Source organism: Acanthopagrus latus, chromosome 19, assembly GCF_904848185.1.
Source record: "Acanthopagrus latus isolate v.2019 chromosome 19, fAcaLat1.1, whole genome shotgun sequence".
Lineage (NCBI taxonomy): Eukaryota > Metazoa > Chordata > Actinopteri > Spariformes > Sparidae > Acanthopagrus > Acanthopagrus latus.
In genome coordinates, this window is record NC_051057.1 from 9,432,730 (window position 1) to 9,445,572 (window position 12,843).

General features: G+C 38.6%; 2 protein-coding genes across 2 annotated transcripts in view; both read right to left on the reverse strand.

Moving 5' to 3' along the window:
* LOC119008461 (vascular cell adhesion protein 1-like) overlaps nucleotides 1–730 on the reverse strand; it is a 4,272-nt gene extending 3,542 nt beyond the window's left edge. Inside the window, exons 1-3 of the mRNA XM_037078787.1 lie at nucleotides 688–730; nucleotides 432–513; nucleotides 1–299 (exon numbers count right to left, since the gene is read on the reverse strand). The exon at nucleotides 1–299 is cut by the window's left edge and continues 85 nt beyond it. Coding sequence (XP_036934682.1) covers nucleotides 1–299; nucleotides 432–504 — 372 coding nt within the window. The 5' untranslated portion in view covers nucleotides 505–513; nucleotides 688–730. The remainder of the gene's footprint in view (nucleotides 300–431; nucleotides 514–687) is intronic.
* The window catches only part of LOC119008463 (B-cell receptor CD22-like), a 23,108-nt gene extending 10,661 nt beyond the window's left edge, over nucleotides 1–12,447 (reverse strand). Inside the window, exons 1-7 of the mRNA XM_037078790.1 lie at nucleotides 12,361–12,447; nucleotides 12,105–12,186; nucleotides 11,589–11,972; nucleotides 11,036–11,341; nucleotides 10,673–10,921; nucleotides 4,626–4,931; nucleotides 4,263–4,511 (exon numbers count right to left, since the gene is read on the reverse strand). Of these exons, the coding sequence (XP_036934685.1) occupies nucleotides 4,263–4,511; nucleotides 4,626–4,931; nucleotides 10,673–10,921; nucleotides 11,036–11,341; nucleotides 11,589–11,972; nucleotides 12,105–12,177 (1,567 nt within the window). The 5' untranslated portion in view covers nucleotides 12,178–12,186; nucleotides 12,361–12,447. The remainder of the gene's footprint in view (nucleotides 1–4,262; nucleotides 4,512–4,625; nucleotides 4,932–10,672; nucleotides 10,922–11,035; nucleotides 11,342–11,588; nucleotides 11,973–12,104; nucleotides 12,187–12,360) is intronic.
* Between the last annotated feature and the right edge of the window lie 396 nt (nucleotides 12,448–12,843).

The window sequence follows — 12,843 nt, forward strand, 5'->3', positions numbered from 1 at the left end:
ACTAGTGATTAAACTGGAAAATAAAGTGGTGCAGTTTTTCTCTCTCAGGTTTCCAGTTATGTTCATTGGATAGATGTTATTTGTCCTACTGCTGTTGAAAATCACATTGTCTGGATAACCTTTAAAACCAGATTTATTTTTAATCCACACTCCAAAGATTTCTCTGCTGCTGTTAAACTCTTGTTCTGATTTAGATGTAAAGTTACATGGGATTTGCAAACAAGATCCACTCAGTGCTTCCATCTTCTTTGGTGCAGTGATGAAGAGGTCTGAATACTTAGTACAATCAGCCAAAACACCTGTAAAGCAGAATCATGATTAACAAAATGTGGAAGACAAATCGATGATAAACAAGCAACAGTATGATGTCTGCTCTCTAAACTGTAAATAATCAGTGTCTCCAAATAAAAGTGAGTGAACAAACAGCTCACCTGAGAGAAAGAAGAGGCTCAGCAACATGTTGGCTGTCACCATATTCACACACAGGTCTGACATGACACTCATCACCTGGGGCTGAAAATAAAAAATGTACCAGTGTGAGTTAGATCGAGATCATAGATGTGATAAAATGTCACTGAAGCAACTTGTAATTTGTGTCACCAACAAATAAAATATGTCATGTATTATCTTTAAAAGCAGAGTATCTAAACATTTGAATAAATAAAAAGCAGTAACATTTGACCTTACCAAATCAACTTGCAGCTCAAACGGAGAAATAATTGTCTTTGAAAAATCCGATAACTTGTGTCAGCAGAGCTCCAACAGACTCAGTAACAGACGTCTCTACTAAGACGATGTAGTAGAAAAGCAAACAGCCTTCTGGTTTCACACGACTAAAATACTGCAGAAATAAGAGAAGTCTTCATCCTTCCTGTTCACACATTGTGAGTGAGGAAGTCTTCAGCTCATCAGAATGCAGATGACTTATTATTAAATATGATTTTGATCAGGAAACTTACTGGAGCCTGTATGTAGTTACTTTACTTTAGTACATAATTTATGACTAACTGATCACGAGACTCAACGCAGCATCTTCTCTTGTAACAAATATCATATCAACATTTTATCCTCCTGATCACATGTAGATTTGATTCAAGTGGACAGTAGATGTGAAATGTTGACAAGTAAAATATAGAGTGGGTTCTGTTACGAGTAGTTTGGTTCTTGTGGAGAGATGAGAAGTTTTAACTGGGTTCATCAGAGAACTAATGCAGTTCATCCTTAATGAGAATGTCTTTCACTGTCAACACATCAGTGATTTTTCTAGATTCTTCAGTTAAATGAAACTAAATAACAAATATACTGATTATGGTTAACAATTAGCTTTGACGCTGTCGATTACACTGTGACCTTTAATATTATTAAAAGTGAAGTGATGTTGATTATCTGGAGCACTCCTCACTAGTTTTCTTGGACATTTAAGAAATAGGAATAACATATTCATCTCAGTAACCGGTGTGTATTGTGTTAGAATGTATTTGGTTTAACTTCAGACCAGAGAGTGTTGTCGTTGTGCACATGTGCATAGTTACAGACTTCAACTCTTTGATATCATACCTTTGTTTCTGTCGCTTTACTGGAATACAGTTACCTTTTCTGTGTATCAGTTCTATTTGATCAGTTTGCTTATTATTTTGACCAAATTTTATGTTCTGAATTGAAATCCAGAAATAAAAAGACAAGCTTTTTGGAGCTGGCTGCTTTAACAAACGATGGACTTCTTCCATATCCGAGTGCTCTCACAAAAAATCTGTTGCAACATATCACCTTTATAAATCTTCATAATCATTTAAATCCTTTTAGTTTTTCATTTTGATTCCTTTTCATCTGACTTCTGCTACAACGTTTGGTCCCCCAGGCCTGTTTGTGATCGTAGACTCAGGAGATACACAGAAGGTGTTGTTTACTCACTGTATGTCTGTCTGAATGAAGCTGATCATTAAAAATATGCTGAATTAATGAGTTTCTGAGTTACAAGTTAAATTTCTCTGCTTTCAGAATAAAACCTGTATGAAATAATTCAAGTCATAAAAAGACAAAACAAATCTTGTCAAGATTTATTCTCACTAAGACTTAAAACAATGAGTTATAACAAACCATCAACAAGTGAATGCAGCCACTGTAATAGCTACACCATTACAACCATCCTACACACACACACACTCACACACACATGCATCCACATGACAAATACAGTGAAATGATTGAAGGTTAAATATTTTACATATCGTGTTTGTAGGAATATCTACAGAGTCCTCACTGCTGACACCAAGACACAAAGCTTTATGAAACACACTGAACGACTGTGAGAGATCAACATGAAGATTTCCACTAACAGATGATAGTCCATGTGTTTGTTGGCACATACTCAGATTACCCACCTGTCTCATTACTGAACACTGAACAGTTTAGTCAGCTGGTGTTACAGGCGCCATCCTGTGGCGCTCAGAGGATGATGCACTGAAGGATAACACTGTGTTGTAAATAATACAGTCACTTTTATTCATTTAATGAAATGAATTCATTTCTAACATTGAGGTGTCTGCAGCCAGCTGATGCCAATGCTTATTTTATATACAGGCTATAGCGTATTAACTTAGAATGGTGAACATACAGTTTACATCAGGATATAATTGATACCCAGCAGCCAATCAGAGTCAATTTTTCCCCCAGACCCTAATATAACATAAACATTAAATCACACAAAGATTAGAAATGAAATAGACTGTAATCTTGTACTACACTACATGTGTTTGTGTCTATTTAGAGCTTTGTGACTTTTTCTTGTACATATCTGACCTACAGATCACTAATCACCTGGTAACAGCTGCATGAGGTCAGCACATGGATACAAATCATGATGATGAGATAACCCACAAAACCATCTGAGCTGCAGGGTGTGGAGGTTTAGAGCTTCCCTTTATTTAACTGTAGGCAGTGAAGATGACATGTTCTTATCTAGGCTCCAGTGTCTTTTCTGCATTAAGTGACATAAAACATCTTGCATACGTAACAAATGAATCTATATTATGAATCCAAGACAAATATGATCTCAAGACAATACTCATTTTTTCTTCACGTGAGCGTAGAGATCCTCTGGCCCGTCAGCAGTGTGTCTGGAGGTGTTTGCTGGCTTGGACACATTGACCTGTGCATACACTGTGTCCTGCTGCTGTCCACTGTCCTGCACTGAGTCAGAGGACGGTTCAGGTCTGCGCTTGGAGAAGTCGATCTCTCCATAGTGGATGTTTTCCTCTGCTATGCTGGGTGGTAGCTGAGGAGCCAGCTCGTCGTCTCTTTGACTCTGAAAAACGAATCAAACAAGAAATGTTGTGAGCTGGATACTAAAGTTTACTAAATGGTTCTTTGGATAAATTGGACTCAAAGACAACATGTGCTGGTCTTGCTGGTGACCAGTCAGTAGTAAATATTTGACTTGGAGACTGTGTCTGTCCCTCTCAGCTGCTGCTCTTCACTTTAAATATGTCATATACTAGGAAGCTAATGTTAGCTTTGTCAGTAGCTTCACTCAGTGAGCAGTTACATCTGCAGATTCTACGTACTGTTAAAGGAATGTTTTCACATGAAATAGAGGACACAATCACTGCGAACAGATGTGAGACAAACATTTCAGTACTGTGCAATAAAATTTCTTCACTCACCTCAGTTTGTTGAGTAGTTTGATATTTAGTCTTAAACCACCTGGAAGACATAATGAACAATTCTACAGGTTTTAGGTTAAAGGGACAATAGGAGTACATGAACTGATGGTTTATTTGAGGTGCATCAGTGGAAAAAAAAGAATCCAGATTAAATTCCACTCGGCACAGATTAGTGGTAAAGTTAATGGAATTTGTTGAAGCTAGGTTACAGAAAAGCTTGTAAAATACTTTTGTTCCCCTTGTTTCTTTTATAGAGTTTGAGAATGAGTCACTTTAATTACATCTTTATCCAGGTCCTCTCCATGAATGAAGGTTTGAGACACTCACCAAACACAGACTGCAAGGATGAGTATGACGACCACGATCCCTCCAAGAGCTGAACCCCAGACTACAGAGTTCCCTGTTCATCAGAAAGGAAATACGTTAAACTATGGTGACTAAAAAAACAAGGTTGGATGTAAACATGTAATAATATTGATGTAGTCATTATTTGGATAAAATCATTTCATACACTTGCATTTAAAAGAGCTTTACAGGGAACGAAAACAAAGGAGAGCAGGTGAGATTAAATGAGCAGATTGAGTTCAGCTCTACATTTACCTGCAACATTCAAATGGATCTGTGACGACGTCTGGTTACCGAGATCATTTGTGGCCACACAGTAATAATCTCCTCCATCTGTCACATTAAAGCTGTAAAAGTGTCCTTCAGCTACTTTCATCAGTCCATCTTTGCTGGTCCTGAACCAGCTGAAGCTGCTGACGGGAGGCTTGGCTCTGCTGGAGCAGGTCAGGTTCACCCAGCTACCTGCTGATGCACTGATGGACACTGAGGTGTCTTTAGGAGCATCTGAGGAAAATGTGACAGAGATGTGAGATATGAGAGTAACATCAGAGCCTGAATAAGATCCTTTATTTGTATCATGTGCTGACAGGATCCAATAACAAACTCTGGTTGTCTTACATGCAACACTGAGAGTCTTTGTCTCCTCTGCTGTCTTGACATCTTTTCCTTCATTCACAGGATATGTGGCAGAACAGCTGATGTTGTATCCATCATGTTGCTCTGACAGAGTGATGGTCTCCTGGATTTTAGTTGTAAAGGTTCCATCTGTGTTTTCCTCTATTTTGTTGTGAGAGTCTTGTTGGAGATTCCAGGTGAGTTTAGGAGGGGAGTGTGGACAGGGAGTGAAAGCTGAGCAGGTTATAGTGACAGACTCCTTCTCCTTCAGATCACCTGAGATCTCAATTGTGGGGCGACGAGGAGAATCTGTGGGTTCAAATCACACATATATTTTTTTAAAAATCAAAGAAATCATGTAAAATTGAGTAATTTGTGTTTTTCTTTTCCAAAATTGAAAGAGAATTTTACAATCACACAGTTTCCCCATAATGTGACCATTTACTCTCAAACTATAATGACACAACAGAATTTAAATGTATTCATATGTAAGTGATTTCCATTTTATTCTGAACAATAACATTATAGACTGACTGAACGAAACTTAACTCTCTTACCTTCAATTGTTATTTGAAGAGGATCACAGACAGCTGTTGCCTTGAATGAGTTGCTCTCAATCCTGAAGTAGTATGTGTTTGTGTAACTAGTGATTAAACTGGAAAATAAAGTGGTGCAGTTTTTCTCTCTCAGGTTTCCAGTTATGTTCATTGGATAGGTGTTATTTGTCCCACTGCTGTTGAAAATCACATTGTTTGGATGATCTTTAAAACCAGATTTATTTTTAATCCACACTCCAAAGATTTCTCTGCTGCTGTTAAACTTTTGTTCTGATTTAGGTCTAAAGTTACATGGGATTTGCAAACAAGATCCACTCAGTGCTTCCATCTTATTTGGTGCAGTGATGAAGAGGTTTGAAATCTGAGTACAATCAGCCAAAACACCTGTAAAGCAGAATCATGATTAACAAAATGTGGAAGACAAATTGATGATGAACAAGCAACAGTATGATGTCTGCTCTCTAAACTGTAAATAATCAGTGTCTCCAAATAAAAGTGAGTGAACAAACAGCTCACCTGAGAGAAAGAAGAGGCTCAGCAACATGTTGGCTGTCACCATATTCACACACAGGACTGACATGACACTCATCACCTGGGGCTGAAAATAAAAAATGTACCAGTGTGAGTTAGATCGAGATCATAGATGTGATAAAATGTCACTGAAGCAACTTGTAATTTGTGTCACCAACAAATAAAATATGTCATGTATTATCTTTAAAAGCAGAGTATCTAAACATTTGAATAAATAAAAAGCAGTAACATTTGACCTTACCAAATCAACTTGCAGCTCAAACGGAGAAATAATTGTCTTTGAAAAATCAGATAACTTGTGTCAGCAGAGCTCCAACAGACTCAGTAACAGACGTCTCTACTAAGACGATGTAGTAGAAAAGCAAACAGCCTTCTGGTTTCACGCGACTAAAATACTGCAGAAATAAGAGAAGTCTTCATCCTTCCTGTTCACACATTGTGAGTGAGGAAGTCTTCAGCTCATCAGAATGCAGATGACTTATTATTAAATATAATTTGATGAGGAAACTTACTGGAGCCTGTATGTATTTACTTTACTTTGGTACATAATTTATGACTAACAACGATATTAAACATATTTCAACAAATACTCAAATATAACTTTATCACACTGGGTCAGAAAAGGTGGAGCCTGTAGAAGATTTAAAACAGGCAGATCAGTGGAGGAACATTTATTCAAAGTAACAGCAGCAGCAAGAACACGACAGTTTGACAAAGACTGAACTAATGACTGGACTTAAATCCAAACTAAAGTAACAAGAGGAAGAGGTGCAGGTGGAGAGAGGTGGAGAAACACAAATGAGTGGAGGAAGTAAGAGAGCAGGAAGGAGCTGCTGGGCTGAGAACAACACTGGGAACAGGACAGGACTAATAAAGCTGATGCAGGGCAGGTGAGGAGGAAATATCAGGCTGAGGAGGAGCTCAGGAACACAGGAGGGAAACACAACAAAACACAACACAAAAACCCAGGAAACACAAAGGGCTGGGCGATATGGCCACAAGATTTCCATGGGGTCGCGGGGTGTTGCTGCTGGAGCCAATCCCAGCCTTGTCTCAGGGGGAGGGCAGGGTGCTCCCTGGACAAGTCACCAGCTCATCGCAGGGCCTCACTGATGAGCAATGTGGGGTTCAGTATCTCGCTCAAGGGCACTTCAACATGCAGCTCAATAATGCCGGAGCCGGGATTTGAACCTGCGACCTTCCAATCACTGGTCGACCTGCTCTACCTGCTGAGTGGTCTGTTCTTCAGTAACTCCTTTTTTTCCACGAGTGAGGCAACAATACTGAAGACTGACTGTATGATGGTATATATCATCACCACAAATATGATATATGTCCTTTAATAATATATTTGATGTGTACAGATGTTATTATTTGTGTACAATTTGATTTTAGTTTTTAATTCTAGGAGGTACACAGGATGGTGGTGACTGCTGATTGCTAACAAGTGAGAAATGACGGCTGTGTTTAAATGCCTGGAAGCTCCAAACCACCTGATAGTTTTAATTAGAAGTTGGGACATTTTCCAGCTGTGTTCATGGCGACAGAATCATGTAAGACAAAACAAGATGTCATGACTGGTAGTAACCCTGACTGCTGGAGCTGGAAAACATCTATGAAGTTCCCTGTCAACTTTTGATTGTTGATTATCATGAAGATGAGAGGTTTTAAATTGGACGTTTCCACAGAGCTGCTTCTCATACAGCTGATCTCACCAGCTGGGACTGTTAGGTTAAATACTGGAGTGATCAGGTATTTTAAAGGAAACTGAGTCACAGCAGGTAAAGATTTGGATGATCGGTTGACAAAAAGTAAGTGAAGGAAAGTGTCCCAGTCAAACGATACATAGTCAATACATGGACAATGAACACAGCTGTGGAGCACATGATGAAGACATTTTGTCTCAGAGAGCTGTGTGGAGGACTTGTTGACAGAAGCAGCAAACCAACTTCCCTGTTTCCTTTTAGCTCTCAGGTTTTTCTCAGAGCTCTGTTCATGAATCTATCGGGTTACATCCCACCACTTCTCTTTAGCGCGGTCACTTTGGTTTATCAGCCACTCACAGAAACAAGTCTCTCCTTCATCTGCATGTATAAATGCAGCCTCACACCAAATGCTTTTGGTTATTCAGAGGTGTTAACGATGAGACAAAGATGGTTTCATACATGTTGGTACCACCCAGTTTTGGTCTCTTGTGTTTGCAGCACACAGCTTTAAACAGTGTTCATGTTAAATCATAGAAAGGGTGAGTTGAAACTTTACATGTGTAACTCGTCTACTTTACACAGAAATTCAATTTTTTCAGCTACATAGATCTACAGTTATACTTCCTGTTCAGTAAAAGTTCTCAGTGTTTCCTCAGCACTCCGAACATGATCATCAGTTTACTGTCCAACACTCCTCTTTAATAACTTTAGTTCATCAACCACAAAATTCTATGATTGCTTTTAATTCAGCAGTCGTCTACACATGTAAACCATACACACATGATAGAATGACCTCGAGCCTCATGTAGCCAAGAATGTTTGACTGAATTATAATAATAAATAATAATAACATTGAAATTTGCATTTTCAGCAACATTGAACTAACAAATCATCCTTTTTCATTGTTATTTAGTAATGATATGACCTTTATGCTGGTTGTTATATTGAGATATTCAGCCTTTTTTAAGGATATCAGATGATTTTGACACAAACTATGAATTCTAAAAGCTGCAACACAAATATCTGCATCACTGTTCATGTCTGTGTTGGTGACTAGTGATGAATTTAGATCCGAGTTGTGAATAGGAGCAGTTCAAAGTGTCACCATGACCAGCTGCTGGTGGATGAACCACTCATGACTTAAAGTAGAAAAAGCTCACAGCTAATCAGAGCTCAGACAGACTCAGAGCCACAAGTTCATGTTTTATTAAAGTCATTCCTGCAGCACAGACAAACAGGAAAATCAACAACAGCACTGATTCACATCAAATCATGAAATCCTCACTAACACAAGATACTTTCTAATTAATTTCTTATTACTTTAGTCTTTGAGACTTTAGTAATTAGTGACGAGAGCCCTCATACAGATCCAATAGTGATGAGATTATATTTACATAATCACACACAAGGTAACTAAAGCAAACATGTGACCATCAGCTACAGCTGTAATACAAACTTATTGGAGTAGAAAAGGCTGTTTGTGTCATTCTTTGTGAGCGGTGTACAATACAACAACAAAGGAGAAGTCAAGTTTAAAGACCTTAAAAAGTGTAAATGTTAGTCATAGAAGAAATAAGAAAGCATAAGAAAACACAATTCAGCAGAAGAAAAAGGATTTACATAAACATGCAATAAATCAGCTCAATGTTACACAAACTAATGATGAAACAGAGAAATATTCCATTTATGGTGAACGTGACGTCTTCCTCTTCTCCTTCATGATGCCTGAATCTCAATCACTCTGTTGACACAGTCTGATTCATCTGAGTCCTGAGAGAGAGACAGAGAGAGAGAGAGAGAGAGAGAGAGAGAGACAGAGAGAGAGAGAGAGAGACAGAGAGAGAGAGAGAGAGAGAGAGAGAGAGAGAGAGAGAGAGAGACAGAGAGAGAGAGAGAGAGAGAGAGAGAGAGAGAGAGAGAGACAGAGAGAGAGAGAGAGAGAGACAGAGAGAGAGAGAGAGAGAGACAGAGAGAGAGAGAGAGAGAGAGAGAGAGAGAGAGAGAGAGACAGAGAGAGAGAGACAGACAGAGAGAGAGAGAGAGACAGAGAGAGAGACAGAGAGAGAGAAAGAGAGAGAGAGAGAGAGAGACAGAGAGAGAGAGAGACAGAGAGAGAGAGGTGTTGGTTCTCTGCAGTAAGATTAATGCAGCTCTGCAGCTCTTGAGCTTGTCTTGGTAAATCAAAGTCTAATATAAAGTGAGATCAGCTCTCCTTAATGAGATGAAGACAACTGACTGTTGACAGAATAATGCAGCTGTCCTCATCTGGCAGCTTACCTTCACTGGTTTGTTGCAGCATCTTGATCTGAAGCAGCTGAAAGAAAAGAAGATGGAATAAACAAACATGAATACAAGTGAAACATTTTAAAGAGAACAATAAGTCTGCAGCTGGAAATGATCACATCATAGAAAAGTTGGTCTCACCACTCAAAGATGACGATTGTACTGTAGAGCATTATGACTCCCAGGATCTTCACTGTAACGTGGACAGAAAGGCCAAACTCTGTAACAAGACAGCACGGTCACCTTCTCCTTAATGGAAAATGTTACGACTCTGAAACATCCTGAACTTTAATTCCTTCTGTTAACCTCAAATGTAAACTTGTACATCATAAAACACAGACTTTATTTAATGATAAATGTTCTCCAGCCACCACAAGATGCTGAGATACTCTCCAAGTAAGTGTTTAGTATTCTAGAAACAATTCATAAGAATGCAGTCAAAAGGGCTTCACTAAAACAAACAACCAAGAAACACTAAAGCAGAAAAAAAGAAAAAAAGCGCAGACTAAAATGAGCAGATTCAGTTCAGCTCTACATTTACCTGCAACATTCAAGGGAATCTGTGACGACGTCTGGTTACCGAGATCATTTGTGGCCACACAGTAATAATCTCCTCCATCTGTAACTATAACGTGGACAGAAAGGCCAAACTCTGTAACAAGACAGCACGGTCACCTTCTCCTTAATGGAAAATGTTACGACTCTGAAACATCCTGAACTTTAATTCCTTCTGTTAACCTCAAATGTAAACTTGTACATCATGAAACACAGACTTTATTTAATGATAAATGTTCTCCAGCCACCACAAGATGCTGAGATACTCTCCAAGTAAGTGTCTATTACTCCAGAATCAATTCATAAGAATGCAGTCAAAAGTGCTTCACTAAAACAAACAAACAAGAAACACCAACGCAGATAAAAATAAGAAAAGCGCAGACTAAAATGAGCAGATTCGGTTCAGTTCTACATTTACCTGCAACATTCAAATGGATCTGTGACGACGTCTGGTTACCGAGATCATTTGTGGCCACACAGTAATAATCTCCTCCATCTGTCACATTAAAGCTGTAAAAGTGTCCTTCAGCTACTTTCATCAGTCCATCTTTGCTGGTCCTGAACCAGCTGAAGCTGCTGACGGGAGGCTTGGCTCTGCTGGAGCAGGTCAGGTTCACCCAGCTACCTGCTGATGCGCTGATGGACACTGAGGTGTCTTTAGGAGCATCTGAGGAAAATGTGACAGACATGTGAGATATGAGAGTAACATCAGAGCCTGAATAAGATCCTTTATTTGTATCATGTGCTGACAGGATCCAATAACAAACTCTGGTTGTCTTACATGCAACACTGAGAGTCTTTGTCTCCTCTGCTGTCTTGACATCTTTTCCTACATTCACAGGATATGTGGCAGAACAGCTGATGTTGTATCCATCATGTTGCTCTGACAGAGTGATGGTCTCCTGGATTTTAGTTGTAAAGGTTCCATCTGTGTTTTCCTCTATTTTGTTGTGAGAGTCTTGTTGGAGATTCCAGGTGAGTTTAGGAGGGGAGTGTGGACAGGGAGTGAAAGCTGAGCAGGTTATAGTGACAGACTCCTTCTCCTTCAGATCACCTGAGATCTCAATTGTGGGGCGACGAGGAGAATCTGTGGGTTCAAATCACACATATATTTTTAAAAAATCAAAGAAATCATGTCAAATTGAGTAATTTGTGTTTTTCATTGCCAAAATTGAAAGAGAATCTTACAATCACACAGTTTCCCCATAATGTGACCATTTACTCTCAAACTATAATGACACAACAGAATTTAAATGTATTCATATGTAAGTGATTTCCATTTTATTCTGAACAATAACATTATAGACTGACTGAAAGAAACTAAACTCTCTTACCTTTAACTGTTATTTGAAGAGGATCACAAGAAGCTGTTGCCTTGAATGAGTTGCTCTCAATCCTGAAGTAGTATGTGTTTGTGTAAATAGTGATCAAACTGGAAAATAAAGTGGTGCAGTTTTTCTCTCTCAAGTTTCCAGTTATCTTCATTGGATAGATGTTATTTGTCCTACTGCTGTTGAAAATCACATTGTTTGGATAATCTTTTAACCTGGAGTCATTTTTAATCCACACTCCAAAGATTTCTCTGCTGCTGTCAAACTCTTGTTCTGATTTAGGTCTAAAGTTACATGGGATTTGCAAACAAGATCCACTCAGTGCTTCCATCTTCTTTGGTGCAGTGATGAAGAGGTCTGAATACTTAGTACAATCAGCCAAAACACCTGTAAAGCAGAATCATGATTAACAAAATGTGGAAGACAAATTGATGATGAACAAGCAACAGTATGATGTCTGCTCTCTAAACTGTAAATAATCAGTGTCTCCAAATAAAAGTGAGTGAACAAACAGCTCACCTGAGAGAAAGAAGAGGCTCAGCAACATGTTGGCTGTCACCATATTCACACACAGGACTGACATGACACTCATCACCTGGGGCTGAAAATAAAAAATGTACCAGTGTGAGTTAGATCGAGATCATAGATGTGATAAAATGTCACTGAAGCAACTTGTAATTTGTGTCACCAACAAATAAAATATGTCATGTATTATCTTTAAAAGCAGAGTATCTAAACATTTGAATAAATAAAAAGCAGTAACATTTGACCTTACCAAATCAACTTGCAGCTCAAACGGAGAAATAATTGTCTTTGAAAAATCCGATAACTTGTGTCAGCAGAGCTCCAACAGACTCAGTAACAGACGTCTCTACTAAGACGATGTAGTAGAAAAGCAAACAGCCTTCTGGTTTCACACGACTAAAATACTGCAGAAATAAGAGAAGTCTTCATCCTTCCTGTTCACACATTGTGAGTGAGGAAGTCTTCAGCTCATCAGAATGCAGATGACTTATTATTAAATATGATTTTGATCAGGAAACTTACTGGAGCCTGTATGTAGTTACTTTACTTTAGTACATAATTTATGACTAACTGATCACGAGACTCAACGCAGCATCTTCTCTTGTAACAAATATCATATCAACATTTTATCCTCCTGATCACATGTAGATTTGATTCAAGTGGACAGTAGATGTGAAATGTTGACAAGTAAAATATAGAGTGGGTTCTGTTACGAGTAGTTTGGTTCTTGTGG